The sequence below is a fragment of the Acanthochromis polyacanthus genome, chromosome 16, assembly GCF_021347895.1.
Source record: "Acanthochromis polyacanthus isolate Apoly-LR-REF ecotype Palm Island chromosome 16, KAUST_Apoly_ChrSc, whole genome shotgun sequence".
Classification (NCBI taxonomy): domain Eukaryota; kingdom Metazoa; phylum Chordata; class Actinopteri; family Pomacentridae; genus Acanthochromis; species Acanthochromis polyacanthus.
This window is the reverse complement of record NC_067128.1, coordinates 14163123-14187845: the sequence shown is the minus strand read 5'-3', so window position 1 is coordinate 14187845 and position 24723 is coordinate 14163123. Positions and strand designations below refer to the sequence as shown.

The window sequence follows — 24723 nt, the reverse complement described above, 5'->3', positions numbered from 1 at the left end:
ACACACACTGCAATGGATTTCGATTCGGTCCCACATAAACCGTTGTGCTGCTACAAATACTCACTAGAGCATTAATAAAAATTCTAAAATAGTAATCAAGCCAGCAAAAGTGCTGTTTTTTCCTGTTTGTAAGGATTAAAATCATTCATTTTAAAATAAAAATATTAATTTTTCAGTTGATTTTGAAGTTTTACATCATCAGCAAGAAACAATGGGCTAAGGAGAGTCTGGAAGTGCTCAGAGATGGACTAACAAACTGTTAGTTTTGGTCTTATCATGAACTTTCTTGACAATGAAGAAACTACAGAACAATTCCAACCTTTGTTTCGAACATTTGACACTTTTGGATTCTTTTTATGCCAAACTAATTACTCCAAAACAGTGCTGTAGACCCACATAAAGATTTAGCAGTGACCTCAGTGGTGTTTCCTCACCTCTCCCTCTCCTGCTCCAGCAGGTTGGTGAAGTCGTCGCTCTTGTTCATGAAGTCGGCGTGCTTGCGTTTCTCGTTGTCCAGCTCCATGACGGTGCGTCGGTGACATTTCTCTGCCAGCAGCAGCTGCTCCAGCATCCGTCTGTACGTCTCCTTCTGTTTGTCCTCCAGACGGTCCAACTGAGGGGAAACACGTCAACACTCATTATTAACAACAACTCACACTCCAACAGCACATCTGCCAGCACAATATCACCAAACCATTAGCTATGGTTGTGGTGATATTGTGTTTGTGGGAGAGACTCTCTGGACACAGTCATGAGCTTTATTCACGTTTTCACGCTTACTGCACATTTGTTCGGCCTTTTTTTCTCGTGTACACCCTGCAGATTTCACTGAGCATGGAAAATTACATTTTCAAGGAGAAACTGCTGCTATTCAACACACCAAAGAATCCGTTAAGGCTCTAATTTCACTCTTTACATTGATAAAGTCTGGTCTAAATGCACCAGTAAAGTAAAAGTTATTGCCGTCTGCTGCAGCTATCTTCTATTTTAAAAACTTGAAATCAATTTTAAAAAGTCCTTGAACATGTTTGCAGTTTGGTTTACACCACAACTGAGTTTAGCCAATTCCTGGATGTTGCTGTTTTTTCCTCCAAGTTAACTCAGATTATGTTTTCAGTTCCTAGTTTTTCAGAGATTTTAACAACTTTGTGGAGTAGGTTCATTTATTTTTTCAACCTTTATTCACATGTAGAGTAATTTACAATGTATCCAAATGAAAAAAAAAGATGTCGCCACACAAATGAGAAACTTGGATAAGGACTACAATAAAGATATTCAAAGGCAAAATTAGGAACACAATAAAGTCATGAAGAATAATTAAGGGATAAGAATTTAAAAGCAAATTAATCAACAAAAACAAGAGCCGCCGGAGGTAATGTCTAGTTCAATGCCTGTAATTAATGTCCAGTTAAATGTTACCCTTAGTCGTGGAAGGCAGCGACCTGGCACAGAAATTAAACCGACTGCTAACAGTTAATAATACGAGTACTACTATTATTTGGGTATTCAAAAGGCTACAAAGATGCACAAAACTACCACAGTGACACACCAAACAACCACAAACAGACAAAACAACCCAGAGTTAAAATGACCACAAAAACATGAAAAATGACCTCAAACAAAATGACCACAAAGAGACTCAAAATAACAACAAAGACACACCAAACATCCACAAACAGACAAAAACAACCTCAAAGAGACTCAAAATAACAACAAAGACACACCAAACATCCACAAACAGACAAAAACAACCTCAAAGAGAATCAAAATAACAACAAAGACACACCAAACATCCACAAACAGACAAAAACAACCTCAAAGAGACTTAAAATAACAACAAAGACACACCAAACATCCACAAACAGACAAAAAACAACCTCAAAGAGACTGAAAATAATGTAAAAGATTCACAACCACAAACAGACAAAAACAACCACAGACCTAGACAACCACAAAGATGCACAAAACAACCGACAAAAAACAACCACAAAGAGAGTCAAAATAACTGAAAAGACGCATAACACAACCACAAATGGAAAAACAACTACAGGCTTAAAATGACCACAAAGATATGCCAAAAGCTGATATACACTGCCTGTCTAAAAAAAAAAAAAGTCATCATCTGGATTTAACTAAGCAAATAGGTACGAAACTTCCATTGGATAATTACTGCAGGGATGAACATGTTTCTGCTGCAACACCTTATTTAACCCTAGCTGATGCAGTGAGGAGCTTCTCATTTCTGAAACAACCATGTTGGAAGACATATCCTGTGGTCCTGGAACGGATGTTAATCAGTTTCAGAGGGGTCAAATTATTGGCCTGCATCAAGCAACGAAAACTAAGGAGATATCTGAAACTACTGAAATCAGGTTAAGACCGGTCTAACGCATTATCAAAACCTGGAAGAATAGTGGTGAACCATCAGCTTTGAGGATCAAATGTGGTCGGAGCAAACTCTTAGATGATCGTGATTGGAGATCACTTCAACATTTGGTGAAATTATATTCAATATAAGATCTTGGCAGAAAAGGAATCTAATTCTGGACAGAAATAATTGCAGAAGCTGATTGAAACGATGTCACAGCGAATGAGCGCTGTAATCAAAGCTAAAGGTGGTCCAACAAATTTTTTTTTTAGCTGGTCATTCATTCAGCTATAGTGTCTTAATTTCATCCAAACAGATGTTCTCCAAAAAAAAACAGTGGTCATCAGTTAATTGTGCAGGACGGTCGATGAGTTTTCTAACAGTGTCATATTTAAAACCTGGATCCACATGCAGAATAACATTTTCCCGACAGCGTATTGATAAACAACAACAAAAACATCCTGCTGTAAGTTTTGTAATACCATTTTAACTGTATTTTTGTATTGTAGCCGGTGCATACGGTGAACAAATGGATGAATGATGAAGAAAAGGTGTAACGTTCAGGTAACAAAGTAAGTAGTTTGTATATCCTCCACCCACCTCAGCCATGGGCTTCTCGTACACGTCGTCTGTGCTGCTGCTGTGGATGAGCTGTCCGTCTCTCTGCAGGGCCTGCAGGGGTTTGGTGGGTACAGCCGAGCCATAGTGGGCCTCCAGAGTCTCCGGCCTGGTTCTGTCTGACTTCAGCAGGCCAATGATGTCCTCTCTGGCCTGAGGAGACACATCAGAGGCTTGAACACACCAAGCACTCTGCACTCACCTATGGAGGGTGGTTTTATTCAGTTTTGTATCGCTTGTTTCTTATTTTTAAGTGCGAATAAACAGAATATTTCAACCCTGCAGGTGGTGCACATGTAAGTATCAAGTCTCATAAACTGAAAGAGTTAGAAACACAATTGAATTTTCACCAAAGTTTTGTTTATATATTTGTGCCTGCTGGTGAGGTTACTATTAGTTGACCACTAGTTGAACACTTCAGCATGGATGATGAGGATGTCTAACGGCTTACATACTAAATGCTACAATAATAATTAAGAAAAGAATAGGAATAAAGCTTATCCCAGACAAACAAATGAATTAAAAACAACATGTGATGTAAGACAAACAATAAAAAACATCAACTTTCAACTAGACTGAATAACAAATAAGACAAGGGGAAGAAAACTCTAATAAAGTTGCATAAAATAAAGACAACTCCATGCACCTCAAGTTAGAAAATGTTGATCGAAAATGACATGAAATGAACTTAGAGACCTTTCACTGGTAACTATAAGGATGAAAAAACATATTAAATCCCAGACTAAAACTTGAATACAAAATAGGAAGCATCACAATCAACTCTTCGGTTAAAGTATGTCTTTATCTTAATCTCTTTAAAAAAGCATCAACACAGTCAAAGCTACTGATGGTCTCAGTTCTAAAGTATATGTATTTCAAAATCCATAGAAAAGCTTAGAAGACCCATTTACCTTCATGATTATCCTGAATCAACAACAGACTTCAGTCAAGGTGCATTTACAATGATTTACAAAGTCTGCATTTATGTGGCGTTTATAGTCGTGAATTTTTGCCAGATGATCTCAGACATCAGCTGAATGTGATGCTGCAAACTCCACCCAAGTGGATCTAAAATATTACCTCATCAGTTCCTTTCACACTGATAACATGTGACCTGATTAGATCACACAGCAAAATGTGTTTTCTGCCTTTTGCAGGCTTGAACCAGCAGAGAGAGCTGTTTGCTTCAGACTGCACCTCACACTGCAACAACCAAGTTTAAAGCCATCACACCAGGAGGACAGATTCAGTTATACACACGTGGACAAAATTGTTGGTACCCCTCAGTTAAAGAAGGAAAAACCCACAATTCTCACTGAAATCACTTGAAACTCACAAAAGTAACAATAAATAAAAATTTATTGAAAATTAAATAATCAAAAACAGCCATTACTTTTGAATTGTTGATTAACATAATTATTTAAAAAAACAAACTAATGAAACAGGCCTGGACAAAAATGATGGTACCTCTATAAAAGATTGAAAACTATTTGACCAGAGTGACATGATTAACTCAGGTGTGTCATTTAATTGACATCACAGGTGTTTCCAAACTCATAATCAGTCAGTCTGCCTATTTAAAGGGAGACAAGTAGTCACCCTGCTGTTTGGTGAAAAGGTGTGTACCACACTGAACATGGACAACAGAAAGCGAAGGAGAGAATTGTCCCAGGACATCCGAAAAAAAATGATAGACAAACATCTTAAAGGTAAAGGCTATAAGACCATCTCTAAACAGCTTGAAGTTCCTGTGACAACAGTGGCTCATATTATTCAGAAGTTCAAGACCCACGGGACAGTAGCCAACCTCCCTGGACGTGGCCGCAAGAGGAAAATTGATGACAAATTGAAGAGACGGATCGTTGGAATTGTATCCAAAGAGCCCAGAGCAACCTCCAAAGAAATTAAAGGTGAACTCCAAGGCCAAGGTACATCAGTGTCAGATCGCACCATTCGTCGTTGTTTGAGCCAAAGTGGACTTCATGGGAGACGACCAAGGAGGACACCACTGCTGAAAAAAACTCATAAAAAAGCCAGACTGGAATTTGCAAAAATGCATGTTGACAAGCCACAAAGCTTCTGGGAGAATGTCCTTTGGACAGATGAGACCAAACTGGAGCTTTTTGGTAAGGCACATCAACTCTATGTTCATAGACTCAAAAACCAAGCATACGAAGAAAAGAACACTGTCCCTACGGTGAAACATGGAGGAGGCTCAGTAATGTTTTGGGGCTGCTTTGCTGCATCTGGCACAGGGTGTCTTGAAAGTGTGCAAGGTACGATGAAATCTGAAGACTATCAAGGCATTCTGGAGAGAAATGTGCTGCCTAGTGTCAGAAAGCTTGGTCTCAGTCGCAGGTCATGGGTCTTCCAACAGGACAACGATTCAAAACACACAGCCAAAAACACCCAAGAATGGCTGAGAGAAAAGCGTTGGACTATTCTAAAGTGGCCTTCTATGAGCCCAGATCTGAATCCCATTGAACGTATGTGGAAGGAGCTGAAACATGCCATTTGGAGAAGACACCCATCAAACCTGAGACAACTGGAGCTGTTTGCTCATGAGGAGTGGGCCAAAATACCTGTTGACAGCTGCAGAACGCTCATTGACAAATACAGAAATCGTTTAATTGCAGTGATTGCCTCAAAAGGTTGTGCAACCAAATATTAAGTTATGGGTACCATCATTTTTGTCCAGCCCTATTTCATTAGTTTGTTTTTTTAAATAATTATGTTAATCAACAATTCAAAAGTGATGGCTGATTTTGATTATTTAATTTTCAATAAATTTTTATTTATTGTTACTTTTTTGAGTTTCAAGTGATTTCAGTGAGAATTGTGGGTTTTTCCTTCTTTAACTGAGGGGTACCAACAATTTTGTCCACGTGTGTACAAGCATTTTCAGTTACATTCACATCTAGTACTGATGTGTGATGGTTTTAAAAGTATATATTAAAAGGTTTTTAAATGTTTCCAGGGTGCAATCTCTTTATATTTCATGTGATTTCATTCTGCTATGTGATGTACATTTCAGACGTTGAGATTCTTTTTTTTAATTGTGTGTTTTACAAAACGATGTCAGTAGCTCAGGGTTAAAATTTGACACTTTTGGTCAAAATTGTGTTAAAAATTTGGTTTGCACACAACCGATCAGCAAAAATGATTAAAGGATATTGATCTGTCTTTTAAAAGCAGTTGAGAGTTTAGAAATAAAACAGTTAGCTCTATTTTGTTAAACTCTATTGAAAACTGAAGAAGCAGTGCATTTGTTTTGGACTATTTTCAGCGGTGGATTAATCATTTGGTCCTCTGATGAGTGTTTGTGGCAGCAGGACTGTTTGTGGGATTGATGGTGATGTGATGTTTATTGTGATGAAGAAACACATCCTCCGTTTAAACAGTGTGGCTCACAGACATGATTGAATGGCACAAAGGAATAAGACTGATCAAAAGCCTATATACGAAAGGTGGAGGTAAAAGCTGTGACGCCACCTATTGGTTTGTAGAATAGCATTCTGAACTTTAGGTTTGGAATGTGTCCATCACCATTTTGACCTTTTGAAATCAGACATTACAAACGCGGAACGGATCTGACTGGAGGACCTGAGGACACTATGGATGATAAGTAGCAAAATGCTGATCGCAAGGTAGCTCCGCCCCAAAACTCAACTATTTTACTCTAAATAGAGCCAGAATTTACAAAATGAAGACTGTGTTGCATTTAAAAAGATTTGAAACTAGAGATTGATGCCACTAACTCATTAAGAAAATGTGTAATGAGGTAACAGCAGGTGAGAAGTAGGATATTTTTTTACATATTTATATCCAATCAGATCTCTTCTCAGTCGCCCCCTGCTGGCTGGTAGAAAGAATTCAGGTTTAAAGAATTTCAGCATTGATTTCACTTGTCAGAGCAGAAAGCTATTCCACCTTTTACATACTGTCTCTGGATATATCATATTTTAACACATGCCAGACTTTATTCAAGGATACATTCACCGTTCATTTGGTCCATTCATTAGACTTGTCGACAAGAAAGACATTTATAATAATAGGTTAATTCTTGGCTTCCTCACGCTGCAGCAAATGCGTCTTTAATGCTTTAAAATCTGAACCACGGAATCTGCTTTCTTTGGAGGCATTTGAATCAAAGCAGAAGAAAAGCAGCTTTCTGTGTGAAATGTGGCTGCATGTTGAGCATTTCTCTGCCTAATGGAAAATATTCAACACGCCCAGACAGATGAGCAGGATGGAAACAGAGGATGAGGCAGCAGCATCCTGCCTCTCTAGAGACGAGTTTATAAATGTGCCTCCATTAGAAAATCATTATCAGACTGGAGCCAGCAGCAGCTGGTGGGCCATTTCCACACCGGCAAAAGGTTATTTTCAAAACCTAAGCCATCACACTGTGAAATGTCAATATGTCTCAGCGCTGATGACAAACACCACTACGTTTATGGTTTTGTAAGCTGATGACATCCCCATGCTGCACAGAAAGAAGCCAACTGTTCCTGGAAACGACAACAATCAACACTTCAGTCGGCATGGTAACCGAGCTGTCAGATGAGTCTTTGTTAGTCATCTCTGCTAATAACAAATTACCTTGATTCCACTATGAAACTGTAACTGAGCCAGCTCGTCATAACACTGGTCAGGTCCAGTGATTCAACAGTCACTAGCTTGTGAAATCTCTGGCTCTGAAACGAAACACTTCCCGGTAATACACTATTTTGGATGAAACACTTTCCGGTCAATCATATTTTAAACTGTCGCTTGAAGAGCTTCATCATTTGAGTCAGTGGTAACAAAAGGAACAACAGATGAAGACAAACAGTGCACTCTACTGTTTATGTAACCCAAAAGATAAATCAGTATGTTAGGAAATATGTGATTCTTCGATTAAAAAAAAAACAAAACAATTGGCAGTACAAGGATGTGGACTGAAAATAACAATCTAACAGCAACTACTGTCTCCTACAAATTACATCCATATGTAATTAAATGGTTTTCCCAATTATGCTGTAGTGGCGATGTAATATTAATGTTTTTGGAATGAGTGAACCGTTATATTCATGAAGCGCAATGCAAAAGGATGTAAAGAGTGCAATTCTCACACCAGCTTTAGACATTTAGTCAACAAAATTGTTGTGTAGAAAGAAGGAAAGATGTTGGTTTTGGCTGAATATAAGTTGCGTAGACTTGGATTAAGCAAGACCATGGAGCTGCTAGTGTTCCCATATGATGTGTTATTATGGGACTGAGTATAAACAGTAGTCCACATTAAGCACCTTTCTTGTGTCATGTCTACAAATTTTCAGCTGTTTAGATGCCCTTTTAGGGCAGTAAAATAACTTGTGAATTGAATAAGTTTAAAATTCCTGTCAGAGTTTTGGTTCTGCTCCACATGTAGAACAGTATTTGCTGTTCTCCGAAACAAATCATCCACATGAAAACCCAAAAACACAACTGAAGAGCTCTCAAAAGCAACAGGTGGTGCTATAATCCAAACCATAAAACCATGCCGCCCAACCAGGACCCTGAAAAAAACTCCTGTTGTTGGGCGACCAACAATGACATGGTGGCAGCAAGAAGAACTTATGTCTGATGCCTCTGATATTTAATATAGGGGAAGAGTAACTGTATATTTGCGTGTAAAAAGTTCTGAGAGCAAAGTTTGGCTACGTCTGGTAGTGCACAAACTGACCAAACAGAGTTTCTGAATATCCAAGAGGCCCATTATTACTGGCCAAAAACTGCATTTGTGTAGATTAAAGACTGAAACACACAGAAAAAGGTTCATGTAAAAATAAATATCATTGTACATCGGACAAGGCCTAATATCATGCAGCAAGATCGGATATTTTTGGCTAGAAACCTGACTGGATTGAAGTATAGAAAAAACACATTTTCCACCATGAATATATTGCTGATATGTTCAGCATTGCATATTTGCAACTTGCCAAATAATTAAATGAACAACAATCCAGTTAAATTTCAGTTTCTTTTCTAGTGTAATGCTGATGCAAATTACAAAAACAAAATGACCATCATGCACTCATATGTAAACAGCATCAGAAAAAGCAAAGCAGCTGTGACAAGATACAAAACTAAAAGATGCAAAACAATCCCAAGGAGGAGCAAACATCTCCTCAGAAATGTAGCAGATCTTTGCAAAGAGTAATGCTCATGTTGATCACACAACCCTGGTCACTGGTCAGAACACTGATTTTCTGAATAAATACAGCAACTTTTGTATGAGCCTGACTCATTTCAGCTTGTGGTTTTCCTTGTCTTTCTTTTTATTCCGTTTTTATTGGACCTCCACGCTGAACTTCCCAGCCTCACAATTTCACTTTAACAAAGCAGCTTTTGCCAGTTCTCATTTTCTTTTGCTCAACATCCTAATTTCCTTTATAAATAGGTGTATGCAGTTTTTGTTGTTGTCCATTTTATTTGAAACCCCGCTCTTTCCACCACTGTAGCATCTTTGTCTCATTACTGAGATGAAGAAGTCCTTTTGTGTGAGTTCCTGTTGCTGCATGTTTAACAGAACCATTAGTTCTGCTGTTTTGTTGTTTTATTTTTCTCTCATCTGTTGACCTCTCCATCTGCGGCCACAGTTTTATTATCTGAATTGCCAGTTTTTTTTTCCGGCTGTCTCCATGGTAGCCTCTCCTGAGTCCCAACTATCATCTTCTGGTTCATTGGACTCGGATACGATCATCCTTTCAGACAGCCCTTCCAGAAAGCATCAGAGGCTGGATCCAGAAGCTAAGCAAGTACAAAGACACTAATGTAGGAACGAAAAAATACATTCAACCCACAATTTGATTCGGATCCTGATTTAGGGTTCACGATACGATTCGAATCCCAATTTTTAGGAAAGCTAGATTAAAGTCAAAATGCAGGTGACGAGTCTGTTATTTCAATTCTCAAACAAGAAAGGTTAAAAAATATATGTTCCTATGTCCTTTTTAGAAACAACGTTTTTGTTTCCATGTAAAGGACAGGCATTACCGACTGGTTGAAGTGTGGGTGCAAGAGAATGCAAAATTTTAGCTGCAATGTCATGTAAACCCAACGCTGAAAGGAAACGGCCTGACATGAACAAATTTTTGAGGTGCCTGTCATCCCACTGACACCTTTGGAGTTTTTGTTTTACGCTGTCTGGCTGTAGAGCCAGTTTGCACTTCAGTTCCTCTGCTTCTTTACTTTTGTTCTTCAGCAGCTGTGCTCTTTATCCATGTTCAGTCAACAAGTGTCGCAGAGAGCGCTCACTGCTTGTCCTCAAAAGACCTGTAACATCCTTCAATAGTCTGAGTAATACGTCTTAACTCACATTCAATGCTGACCCCCAAAAATTCCAAAAGCTTCAGCAAGCAGCAGTTCATCATTTATCGAGCAGTTATCTTGCTGGAGTACTTGCTCAAGAACTTTCGTTTTTGCCAGTCTGGATATATTCTGCTTGCTTTTGAATAGTTTTTTTGTTGAGAGCTGTATTCGTCTTCCAGGTCGTGTATTTTTTTGCTGCTGCGCTGCGACCACCTCTCTTTGTGGTGTACTAAGTCTTTGTTTAACTTTTGTATCTCACTAGCTTTATTCGCCACAACTTCTTTAAGAGTGAGAGACAGTTTTTTGGTCCTATTCTGTGTTATCTTTGGCCTGCTGCTTCTTCAGCTCGTTTTTCACGCAACGATACTGGACCCTGAACTTGCCCAGATCATTGTTCTTGTTCTTACTGACCTCACAGCCCCATTCAGTGGTCAGTACGATGACATCATGTTCCAAGGCTTTAATAGTTTTCTGAGCCTCAGTGATTTCCGCTTCAGCCTTATACAGACTTTGAGGTAAGAGCTGTTTCTCACACTTTTCAAGTGGTGATCAACTGCAGTCTCTGCTGTTTCAGAGTGTCGTTGATGGTCGTACTCACACGGTGCATTTCCTCATCTTTGGCCAAAATCCTCCTGTGGTTTTCTCTGCTGTTTTCATTAAGTTGTGATTTAAAATCACTGCAGATATTTTTTCTTTCCTCTTGTAAGTTTCCAATGATGATATACTGCTTGTTGGCCTCTTTTTTCTGTTTTTTTAAAAAAATATTTTCAATTCGATCTCCACGTTGAGCTTGTCAATCATACTGTTTTCTATACATCTTTAACAATACCTAAATCTTTAAAAATTTAAACAAATTGTACATTTATTTTCCTGTCTCATATCACTCCCCTTATATCCCTGCTGCTTAATGGTAGAACTGAGCTGCAGCTTGTCATGCCAGTATTTTCAGTCGTGGTCTGAATTGGGTCAGGGTCATTCTCAAACAAATTTGAAGCTCTAGAACGATGTTAAGTTTTGATTATGTTCATAGTTGAGAAAGTTGCCTTTCAGCTGTATGTTGAGCCAAACATGGTCAGCATGTGACCACAGTCTGTCCTCTCATCTGTCCCTCGCATCTCAACTGTTTTCTGAATGCAGAACTGGGATGTTTAGTACCTGCAATGCAGAGACTTCATCTGCTGAGCAGCGTCACGTGGGATGGCTGAACTCTTACCTAACTGGCCTGTGCGTTTCCTGAGCTAACACACCAATGCCATAAACACTGGAAAAGCTGTGATCGACAAAATAGAAGTGACTCGTCAAATATAAAATCCCGTTACAATTTACTGATTACATGTCCGGTATTAGAAAACAGTGTGGTATTTCCTCACCACAGTTTTTTTTTTTAAATGTAACCTGAATTCATTGTAATTTGTGCTTTCCTTTATTCTTGAAGTTTACATAATGTGCTGCAGACCTCTGGATGTATAGACAACGGTTAAGAAAACTAAGTTAAAAAAAAAAAAGAGACATGTAACCAAATGCAGCGCGAGGGCCACAGAGACTTTATACATTCTTAAATGTGGCATGAGATGGAGATTTGCTATCAAAAACCATAGTTTCTGAAGCCTGAAGGTTCGACAACATCAGAAAACTCCATCAGCTGATTTAGACTGCTGGTTCAGTGCTGTGAGCTTATCCAAACCCTCTGCATGCAGTGACAAAGAGGAGGATGTTGTCATTTGTCATCTGAGGAGGAAACCTGTAACATTTATTACTCAGAGTTATGAGGCTTGCAAAATCTGCATCAAAATGACCACAAACATATTGAGGCTGCAGCTTAATGTGTGGAAAAACAAAAACCTTTCATTAAGTCTGAAAGTTTAGAGCAGAGTTAAGTATCCCAACAGCAGTTCTACACATTTCAAAGCACTAGTATTTAAACTTAATGTTAGATGCAGGTGACAGGGTGATGATGAAGACCACTGATCCATCATTACATTAATCAGCTGATAGAAGTGAATTTGATTCCTACCTGAACTTCTCCTTCCATGATCCCTAGCAGGTGAAGGAGGTCCTTCTTTGACAGGTCTGGAGTTGCTGCTTTATGGCTCTCTGCAGCTTTCTGAGGTTTCTTCGCTGTTCCAGACACCCCCATCTTCACGTCCTTGTCCTCCTTCTGAACCTTCGTCTTCCTCTTCGTCAACTCTGGTGTGTTTTCCTCTTCCTGTTTGATAAAAGCTTTAGTGGGCTGGATGTGTCCGTCTTCTGGACCCGCCATGGTGCAGCTCCTGGAGCGCATTTTTAACCTGTGAAGAACGACAAAGTGGATTCAAGTAAATGAAAAGTCAGCCAGGTGTTTGTATTGCATAAAGCTACATTCATACGGTAAGTTTTTACATCATTCTTAGTTTGGTGCGAGTCCCTTTTTCACATCCGAGACTTTCGTAAGTTGAAGATTTACTTTGGAAATGTAGCACAGAAGGAACTAACAGAATGATTTTTTTTTTCTCGAATTTTGGCTTTTCTTGAACCCACCACAAAAAGAATATTAGCAAGTGATGACAGCATGACTTTGACAAGAAAAAACTGTGGAAGCACTGAAATCTTCCCCATGATGGATTACCTATCTTACCTTTCAAAGTACTCCGACTAGATGGCTCTCGTTGTGCATTGAAATTAACTGGCACCAGTACTTTAGCTGCTGGGAAGTAACAGTAATATTATCTTGTTTTTTTGTTTTGTTTTTTTAAACTTTGCCTCAGTTATGGGAATTATTGCACTTCATGGACTGAAATATACTAAATGAACCTCTAAATCTTCTAAATGTTGGATGACTTGTGTGCTTGAAATATAATTGGCAAGTACATCAGTTTTTGGATGGTATCTGTATTAGTGTGACAGTAAGTCAGTAGAGAAATTCACAGTTTTTGAATCTTTGAATCTCAATTGACAGTAACATCTGGAAGATACGTATCACTCAAACTTCATAAATGGTTACAAAATCTACAAGTAATACGGAGGTTGGAGTGGTGGATGGGGCTATTGGACAGTGTACTTTTAAGTGCAAGTCAGTTCCAACAGGTCATGTATTTTTTGAGTGTAAGCACATCTTTATCTGTCTTTAGCCATATTCTCACCTACCAGAGAGTTCTAGTGACTTGAACTTACCCATAGCTTATGAGCCATACCCAAAAGCTTTCCCTTACATCAACCACCCATTCATTGTTTAGAAAGTCTATCCCAGCTGACTTAGGGCAAAGGCAAGGGACACGCTCTACAGGTTGCCTGTCTATTCCAGAGCTGAACATCAACTATATGCTCAAATATTGTAGAAGAAAACAACCTTAAAGTGTTGGTATTAAACATAAAACACTGTCACTGATTGAAACACGTGGTGGTGTCAAAACATCCAACATCAATTTTTTTTTCTTTTTTTATGGAAGAAGGGCAGACTGTCAAGTACTACATATTATGACCATCTGCCCATTATGTTGTTGTCAAAGTAGTGCCAACACTCTGAGTCCTGGACTCCACATGATGAAGTTGCCCAGCCATGAGCAGCAAGTCCTAAAGCTGTCGAGTGAAATCACTGCAGATAAGAACATGTTCCAGCACGTCCTAAGCTAAAAGCCTTGCCATTTCGGAAACAGTCCCATCAGTTCATTTGGACATAGCATTTTGGCACTTGTCATCTAACACGTTTACTACGACAGCCAGCTGTTCACTGACTGTCTGACACTTTCACGACCTGCACATGCGATGTTCTGTCCAGTTATATTTTGGCGCATAGGTGCTTGTCAGCTATTAAATATAGAGTGAAGTTGAAGAAGGACGTTCATCGTGTCCCACGATACAAGAAAGAAAAAGTGATGGGGATGGTTAGTGTAGTATGTACATTCAGTCAGGTCATGCTAGGGCCAATCAAAAGTTCATTTAAGGAACAGTGAATATGTTTACGTGGAGAGGAGTGTCCCATCTCTTCATATCCTGATTAAAAAACCTGCATAAATCCTTATTCTGGTTATGAGAAACCAAAATCTGCTACCTGTAATACGCCTACATCATTATTGGACATTTGCAGACAATCTGCTAGGAGTTCATTGTCAATATAATAACAATTTGTATATTTCTTGGTGTTTAACATTATTTATTTAAATTATTTTAGACAATGAGTGTGTTTACATGGACTTAAGTAACCTAAGTTAGTGACCCGTGAGTATGACAATGATTTTACATGTGAAGATTTTATCATGATTTCAGAAATATGCTTTAGTCACTCTTCATAGTTTTGAGAAACCTTAATATGGTTGGTGGAGTTTTGTGGAGGAAACCAGGAATCTATTCTTGTACACATTCAGCCAAGTGATGGAACAGGTACAACTGTGGTGGCAGCGAAAGTGATTAGAGAAATACAAGAAAATACACACGTGGACAAAATTGTTGGTACCCCTCAGTTAAAGAAGGAAAAACCCACAATTCTCACTGAAATCACTTGAAACTCACAAAAGTAACAATAAATAAAAATTTATTGAAAATTAAATAATCAAAAACAGCCATTACTTTTGAATTGTTGATTAACATAATTATTTAAAAAAACAAACTAATGAAACAGGCCTGGACAAAAATGATGGTACTTCTATAAAAGATTGAAAACTATTTGACCAGAGTGACATGATTAACTCAGGTGTGTCATTTAATTGACATCACAGGTGTTTCCAAACTCATAATCAGTCAGTCTGCCTATTTAAAGGGAGACAAGTAGTCACCCTGCTGTTTGGTGAAAAGGTGTGTACCACACTGAACATGGACAACAGAAAGCGAAGGAGAGAATTGTCCCAGGACATCCGAAAAAAAATTATAGACAAACATCTTAAAGGTAAAGGCTATAAGACCATCTCTAAACAGCTTGAAGTTCCTGTGACAACAGTGGCTCATATTATTCAGAAGTTCAAGACCCACGGGACAGTAGCCAACCTCCCTGGACGTGGCCGCAAGAGGAAAATTGATGACAAATTGAAGAGACGGATCGTTGGAATTGTATCCAAAGAGCCCAGAGCAACCTCCAAAGAAATTAAAGGTGAACTCCAAGGCCAAGGTACATCAGTGTCAGATCGCACCATTCGTCGTTGTTTGAGCCAAAGTGGACTTCATGGGAGACGACCAAGGAGGACACCACTGCTGAAAAAAACTCATAAAAAAGCCAGACTGGAATTTGCAAAAATGCATGTTGACAAGCCACAAAGCTTCTGGGAGACTGTCCTTTGGACAGATGAGACCAAACTGGAGCTTTTTGGTAAGGCACATCAACTCTATGTTCATAGACTCAAAAACCAAGCATACGAAGAAAAGAACACTGTCCCTACGGTGAAACATGGAGGAGGCTCAGTAATGTTTTGGGGCTGCTTTGCTGCATCTGGCACAGGGTGTCTTGAAAGTGTGCAAGGTACGATGAAATCTGAAGACTATCAAGGCATTCTGGAGAGAAATGTGCTGCCTAGTGTCAGAAAGCTTGGTCTCAGTCGCAGGTCATGGGTCTTCCAACAGGACAACGATCCAAAACACACAGCCAAAAACACCCAAGAATGGCTGAGAGAAAAGCGATGGACTATTCTAAAGTGGCCTTCTATGAGCCCAGATCTGAATCCCATTGAACATATGTGGAAGGAGCTGAAACATGCCATTTGGAGAAGACACCCATCAAACCTGAGACAACTGGAGCTGTTTGCTCATGAGGAGTGGGCCAAAATACCTGTTGACAGCTGCAGAATGCTCATTGACAAATACAGAAATCGTTTAATTGCAGTGATTGCCTCAAAAGGTTGTGCAACAAAATATTAAGTTATGGGTACCATCATTTTTGTCCAGCCCTATTTCATTAGTTTGTTTTTTTAAATAATTATGTTAATCAACAATTCAAAAGTGATGGCTGATTTTGATTATTTAATTTTCAATAATTTTTTATTTATTGTTACTTTTGTGAGTTTCAAGTGATTTCAGTGAGAATTGTGGGTTTTTCCTTCTTTAACTGAGGGGTACCAACAATTTTGTCCACGTGTGTAGAACTTTGTACTTCGGTGCTTAAAGAGTTACATACACTTGATGTTTTGTAAAGTAAAAATTTTGTGTTTTTGACATGTGGAACCAGATTCCACTGTGTTCTGTGAGCGACCTCCAATGTAATCACCACTGGGATAATCAAGAGTGTTTGACCATATACTGTCAATCAGTGTGAACACTGATTGCAACACAGGAGCATAAATCCAGTCAGTTCGCTGTTATTACTACACTCACTGATGTTGCACGAGCTTAAACAAACAATGACGAAATCGACAGCTGGGAGCGTTGAGTAGGGGGTCCTGAGAAAACAGCAGGTTATAGGTTACTGGATCTGAATGAGGCCAGAGGTCGCCAAGGCTGCAGGTCTGGATGAAAGTGGGCCATGACTCAGTCACAGAGAATCCTGGCAGGCAAATGGTAGCAACCACGTTACCACTGCTTGTTATTAATAGTTGTTTCAGGGGAAATGCCAAGATCTCCCACACATTGAAACCACAGAGCTGTCTTCATTGTGATGGTCAACATGGAGAGCTGGGAGAGGAAAGGCCAAAAATCCAAAACCAAGACCACCCTGAGGCAGTAGGAGGTTCAGGCTTCAGATGAAGAGCAATTTGAACGGTTCTGAATGAGAAACTAGAACCAATCCACATTAGGGATTTTGTGTTCTGGTGGTTCAGACTGAGTTCTTTTATAGCTGCACTTACTATACAGACACTTACATATATATCAAGCAGCTGCACACACATGACTTTCTGCTTGTAAAAGCAAATGACAAGGTCTTTATTGGTAGGTCTTCTGTCTGGTGGTAGCCTTCATATGCCTGTGAAAACTCCAGGTGATTATTTGGCCATAACATCTTTGACATTGTAGACACTCCTTTGTAAGCCTCCTTCTTGCAGCGAATATGTTTTTTTAAAAATCATACCCATCTATTTTGCTGTGGTCCAACACATTCTTTCCCTTTAGGAGCACATTTTTTATCAAGTTGTATAGGTTTCACAGGTCTTTTGATCTCCTAAATGTAGTGGAGGGAGTCAGATCTCATGCGTTTGACCAAGAAATCATGATTTACCCATTAGGATTGCTGTAAATGGATGTGAAAATTGCACATGTAGAACTTCTTGGGGCATCTGAGACAGTTTTGTTGGTGTGCCATTCATAATGTCAACATTAAAGATGACTTCTCAGTAAGATTACAAAAGTAGCTGTAAAAGCAAAACTATTTCAGATTTTGTGAATTTTGTATTTCACATATTTATGCATCTTTAGTATTATATAATAAATTGTGCTTTGTCTACAAGATACCATTTCGGCTAATGTCATATTCATTTCACTTTTAGAAATATCAATTATGTCTAAAATATTCTCAAAAAGAACTGCTAAACCCAAGGTCCACTGGCACCAAGCTTTAAATGATGTCTTTTGACCTTGTTAATTAATAATATAGAAAGAAGTCATTCCCCAAACAGGAACTGAAACAGTGAGTAAACAGTGATTACGAGGTCTGTAAATAGAGATGGTCTGTTTACTGGTTGAGTAGTTTTCATTACAGAGGCCAAGTGTTGCATCAAAAGGTTTACAAGTCTCAACTGACCCAAGTCTCCACATGCCAGCACAGTGATATATCCAGTCCCACATCTGTAAACTTGTCTGTTTAAACAGTTTACATTCATGAGAAGAACTCTGATTCACAGCATCATTTCACAGAATTACCTCATTGTGCTACACCAACATCGAGAGTCAAGCACTGATGGAAGGTTCTAGTTTGAAAGTTTGAGTATCACTGGAACAAACAACTACACCAGGGTAAAAGCCCCCTAAAGGTGGATTTATGGTTTGATGAAACTGCATGTCAGACAGTTGGTTATTGTCACTACATACCGTCACCTCATGCTTTTCTGATGTTGGCTACACGGTGTACGTGTTGCCCACAATCTTTAACTTTACACAACCATTAATCCAACAGTCACATCTACTTTACAGACCAGCTGTGAGAAGAAGGGTCAGGCATAGTACCTTTCTTTCCATATAGTTTTTATTTATTACACAAGTATGGTGAAGTACTTTTAAGGAGTACTAACCAATGTATGTTGTGCTTGTGAAATTTTCTGAAAAAGTCTACTGCTTTCCCAGTTTCTAAACATTATTTCATATCCCCAAATGCTGAGAGTATGAACATACTGGACTTCCAACTTTATAGGTGAGCACATCTTTGGCTTTTAGCCCTACCTGAAATCATCTGGGCTGCTTAATGCAAGAGCATATGGGGGCCAAGTAGGGATGCCACCTGAGCTTTAAAATACGAAATTGTCTCTTGTTTGACAATTAATTGTTGCGTTCCGTATTGAATCAGGGGATGCAAGTTGCTTCATATTGTCATAAATGTCCCAAACACATCTGTCACACACTCATCAAAACTATTTAACTATTTAATTATTAAATAAAATAAAACACAGGAAATATTGAGGGCAGCCAATTTCATCTTAGTTGGACCTATGCAGCGAGGACCCAATGTGTTGTACAGCGGACAGACCTCAGAAGCCCGCGTCCGGTCCTGTCATGGGTTGCATAGTTACAGACTGCTGGGCTCTGCACCTGGGTATTTAAAAATGTCTACATCCAAAACTCCACTATGTCCAAAGAAGCGAAAACGATTGCAAATGTACAGACGTGAGTGGTAAGAGTCGAACCCCTGGCTTGACAGAGTTAGTGGCAATGGGTACAAGGCAAACTGTACTATGTGTCGGTGTGTTTTCTGCTGCTCACGGTGGACTGGCTGATGTAAGGCAGCATGCATCAAGGGACCAACATGTAAGAAAGATAAGAACAGAGAGGACCCAACCAGCAGTGCCCCAGTTTTTCATGATCCAATCATCTCCTAAAGTCGATATGGTAAGGGACATCATGATGAGATCAGCTAGACTTCCTACAGTATATGGTTGTGAATTTACCAGAGGATCCTTATAAACATGCTGATGTGGCCATAGACTCTACACTATATTAGTGATAAAATAAATGCCCAAGTTGTATATTATTTATTAATTATTTTTTAATTGCAAAACTCTATACAGAGTTTTACAACTGCGCTTTGAAAGGATCAACAGCTACTTAGTGCTGCAAGGAGTAACAAGAAGCACACTTGGAAAAAGAAGTAAGTGAAGAAGACAGGGAAGGCCGTTGACTGTAACCTCGATCTACAGCTCCACACATAAAAGAAAGAAAACTTTCTGATGGACAGATGATTGTGGGAGAGGACTGAAGGAGGGAGGAATGCTTTGCACTTCTATTTTTATTTTGTTGAATATTTTCACTTGGGGCTCATGAAGGAGGACAGATGTACAAATTTGCAAGTTTTTTTTTCACACTAAAATCCAAGCAACCACTGGAGTGAAAAGACATCAAAATGTCCCCCAAAAGGGTGTTTTAATCTGCCCATTAAACAGCAATGGAAGAAATTCTCAAAAATCATACTGGCTATTGAATAAATAGTGTATTGTGTATTTGTCCTCCCCAAGGAAGAGATATTTACGGAGGTGTGATGAGGCTAAACTGGTCTCTCTGATTTACACCTCAGTCCGGATAAAACCTCAGACAGCTGTGGCCCGCGGCCGACACACGAGACCTACAGTGGATAAGTGGTAAAGGAGGCATGTTGGCAGCAGACTGTTTAGAAAGCTTGTCCAGTAATGGGAAGGTCACTGGTTCAGCCCTCAAATCAACAAGGGTTTGAAAAGTATGTGTCCTGCTGAGATATTTGAGTGTAATTGCATGTCTGATTGGAAACAATGAAGGAAGGCCTTGTTCACACTGCAACTGAATGTGTCTTAGTTTCCTAATCAGATTTAGAAGAAAACACATATTTGAGCAATGCCAGCAGACTGGCTTTTGGGATATTGATGGCAGTGAGCTCATCCGCACAACACTTAGTAAGAGTTTAATATCTCAACACCTTTCAGATGATAGTGAATCCAAATGTCTTGTGTGATTTGTTTTTTCAAGCACTGCTAACATGTTTCCCTGTAACACACTTTAATTCCTTTTAAAATCCTTCCCAATTCCAAACAGCATACAGGCTCGTACACTTGTTAACACTAATGTGCAATGTTAACATGCTATCATTAGCAACATATTAGCATTAGCCACCTTTGTTATATTAACATACTTGTGCCATATGTAAAAAGTACCACTAAGAGCTTGTGAAGACATCATAGTGCTTTAAAAGTTACAGCTAGTGTTGTTCTTATCTTTCATTTGTTTGTGGCCATTTCTCAATAGTACAGACTTGCAAATACGGACTAGAAAGTATGGACTCCCGAGAACGGGAGAATGCATGAATGTTGCTGTGCAATTGGAACACCAGTGTACTCATCTGCCTTGATTATCTTTACCGTGAAATACAACGAAATGGAGTCAGATATAATAAGACAGCCCTGCATATTTACAACTTAATATAAAAACATTTCATATATGTATATATATATATATATATATATATATATATATATATATATTCAGGTTTGTATATTCAGTATTCTGTATATTCAGGTTTTGTACCATCATCCTGCATTATGTGGTGTCTTTGGCAAGGTTTAATATTTTTCCAGTAATCAGTTTCTGAAAGTTTTCTGTGGATCCACGAAAACTTGTTGATGCCAGTTTTATTGCAATAAATGTTCAGATCGTACACTATCTCTGATCTCAGGTGTCTCAGTTATCCAAACTTTATTTCTTCTTCTTTCCTCTCCCATTATTCGTGTAACAATCCCTCAGATTTATCTGCTGTCCCTGGATATCAAAGTGTATATGAAGTAGTACAAACCTGCAGCTTCGATATCAGGAACACACTGATGATTCACTATTAATAGTCTAATTATTGTTTTGTTCTGTACATTTACTTGGATTGGATTTTTCATGCAGCTTTTACTTGTAATGGAACATCTTTTACATTGCTGTATGTATTTCAAGCAAAACAACAGAAGTAACACTGAATCTGGCTCACTGAGTGTTATGTTGAAGCATCATTCATGTCATATTGATTATGGGAACGAGTTCACATTATTTAACCTCCAGCATCCACACTGAGCACGAAGCTGATCTTTCACATGAAAACCTATAAACAAACTGATGGCTTAATGCCTGCAAGTGCGCCACCACAGGCTGTAACACTGGAAAAAAAATTCAGACCAAGAGTTTTATCTCCCCAGTGCTGACTAAAAGGTCAGTACTTGGGATAAACACCTCGGAGTGATGCACCAGTCACAATAATGCATGAATGCATCAATCTGCGACAAGTTGCAACTTAATCAGACGTCTGATGGTTCACTCATCTGCAGTGTAAATCGTCCTTGCAGCAGTCGCAGCTGTCTGTTTGGTGAAATTTAAGGGGGTATTTTTAGGGTCTCCCCACTTGTGTGCAGAGTCCAACAAGGGGAAACTCCAGGGGTATCACTTTATAAGTCATCAGCAATCCCATGGATGCCTGACCCTCCATTTTATATCACAGCTGCAGCTCTCACACTCCTCCACAACAACATTTCTTGTAAATAAACAGCCACGAGCCTGAAACGCTTCTGCAGTATCACTGAACAGAGGTCACATAGAGCCGGTCTACGTGACAAAAACACCAGGGCAGCTACCGAACATACGGCGGGTCATGTTTCTTTGTATTTCTTCACATTGTCGTGACATTTGCAGACGTTTTCCAGAGTAAATATAGTTCATGACAGCAGTTCTTCTTCTGTGGACTTCTGTGCTCTTCTGTATTGACATTCGTGTTGTACCGACAACATGAGCAGCCGCCACTGCATGCATGTCATCCCTTGTTCATTACAGGATTAAAACAAACATGACATGTGAAACAATTATCATACCTTAGCATGTATGACCCGAACAACACGGGGACAGTTAGCAGGAAAAATATTGGTGCTACTGAGGTCTTTAGGTCACTAATGGTGACTGAACAACACAAAATAGTTGTGCTAGAGCAAAATTCATCATGTGAGAGTGAAAATATGACGATTCATCCATTTAATAAGGGTTTAATTACCTTTTTGGATGATTCAAGAGTTCCATTTTAGTTGTCAGGCACTTCTCTATTGTTCATGTGCCATGTTGGATGTGTTTTAGAATTCCACAGCTGAAATACTAGCAAGGTTTCCAATTGTAGCACCATTCAGACTTTAATTTTGAGAAAACTGGCAAAAGAAAATTCAAATAGGGGAAAGATTACCAACTGGTGGCAGTAATTCTCCAGTCAGTGCTTTTAAATAAGCAGGAATTACGGTATTATGGCCATTTCTTGAAACGATGTGAGAAGGTTCATGGATTTTGGTTCATGGTTTATGGGTGCAGTGTAATCAATGGTTGGAAGCTGGTAGGGAACATGATGATTTTGTGTTCTGAACTTGATGTTATTTAATAGCATGATAATTAAGGGGATTGCCTCAAAACTGGCTTTGTTGCCTAAATAATCTGCTGGTCTAAACTGTTGTCAAATCAGGAAAATGCATCGTGTTTTTTTTTTTTATTATCATGGAGTCAAAATAACTTTTTAAAAATGTTCTTAGTTTCTTAGTAGAAAGTTGATCTATGACAATATTATATTTAGAACCACTAGAAACTATGGAGTGTTTGTATTCCAAAATAGCTGATTCCAATAATGCAAATATATTCTGTAAGTGTAATATAATTTTTAGTAACTTCTTAAAAAGAATTACTTAACATTTATCCCTTTAAAATCACACCAATCATAGTGCACAGATACAGAATACCAATACATATATGAATAAAAGCTTTATAGTACTTAAAAATTGGACTTCTGAGGTTTAATTAAATCTAAAAATGTCTAAATAATGCATTTTTGTAAATGCTTTTTCCTTTATTGTGCTTCTTATTTTCTCTACTTCGGAATGCTGTATATTTTTTTGGTGTTAATGATTTGTAACTGCACATGTGATGTTTAATATATTGTGACTGATCCTTGTGGTCGTCTTCGATGGCAGCTGTCAACATTTTCCAACTCAACTCATTTGTATTTTTCATGTGTTTTAGCCATGCCGATTCAAATATGACTATATAAGGGAGCAAGCAGCTTCATGAGATGGTTTAAAGAGACTGAAGCTGCACCTCACCATAAGGAAAAAGTAAAGCAGTGAGTCACGTACGCTGCAGGAGGGTTTCAATCCTCAGAAATGGATGAAGGACTGATTTACAGGAGAACGAAAAACAAATCCACCTCTGTCATTTATCTAAATCTTTCAGTCAAATTTGGATTATGACTCATATGATCTCACTAAGAGCTGCAATATTGATTCAGTCACAGATCTCATTATTCTCTAAATATCTCTCTTTATGCCTCACTGCTTTGAAGACCTCAATATTCCTCAGACACACCAGAGAAAACCTCTTTTCAGACAGCTCCTCTGATAAGATCATGCCATTGTTATCAGTACAAAATAACTTGGGAGCTGCAGCGCTGGAGGATTGTGATGGGATTCCTGTAGCACCACATGAAACACACATGCAGGTAAATATGCTTCAGAAAGGCAGAACCATTCTGTTAAACTGTGCTGCTGGTTTCTTTACTGGAATCAGTCTGTATCCAGAGGAAAAATGCAATCTGCTGCATTTATTTTAGATACATTCACATTCAGTGGAGAGGCTGCTTTATACTGCTGTGATTAAAATGGATGCAGCATCGCTGAGCTTCATTTCTGTTCAGATTTGGCAGAGCTACAGTCTAATAACATCAATGTTACTGATTCCTTGTTGTAAGGCTGTTTGGAGTTGGCTGAATTAAAAGTTGATTTTTCAGATGTCGCTGTCACAGAGACTTGTATTATAAAACTCCTTAGTGTCTTTGATCCATGGAGCACAGCGGAGTCGTTACTGACGGACTTTAGCAGCCTGACCTCACCAGAAAAACAACAATGCTGGTCAACTGCCTAAGGGGCTTAAAAGGACTGATGTTAATGTGGGCGACCTCTTACAGTTGTGTGAATAAATGCATTCAAAATCATACCCTGGAGGAGAAGCTTGTAAAATAGAAGTTTGCCTGTGGTTTGTGTTGTGTAAATTTCACAGAAAATTTTAATCAATTTCTAAAAAAGTGACTAGCAATCAACTATTTCCACTCTACTGTGAAAATCTGGTGTTGGTCTCAAAATGGGAGTCATTAGCCATCAGTCTATTCAATGGGACATTTTTTTCCAAGGAAAAAAATATATTCTGAGCTCATCTGCTTCTTTATTTTATTATTTTTAAGACCATTCGTGTAAGAATTTTTCTTACTTTTCTCGTATATGTTGGCTTTTCTCGCCTTTATGTAAAGCAGTGTGAATTGCCTTGTGTTAGTGATGAGTGCTACA

The 24723-nt window shown here is 38.7% G+C and overlaps 1 protein-coding gene across 1 annotated transcript in view; it reads right to left on the bottom strand.

Moving 5' to 3' along the window:
- LOC110962929 (filamin-A-interacting protein 1) overlaps positions 1 to 24723 on the bottom strand; it is a 69726-nt gene that overhangs the window by 22153 nt on the left and 22850 nt on the right. The window contains 3 exon segments of the mRNA XM_022211032.2: positions 435 to 613; positions 2969 to 3139; positions 12333 to 12606. Coding sequence (XP_022066724.2) covers positions 435 to 613; positions 2969 to 3139; positions 12333 to 12599 — 617 coding nt within the window. The 5' untranslated portion in view covers positions 12600 to 12606.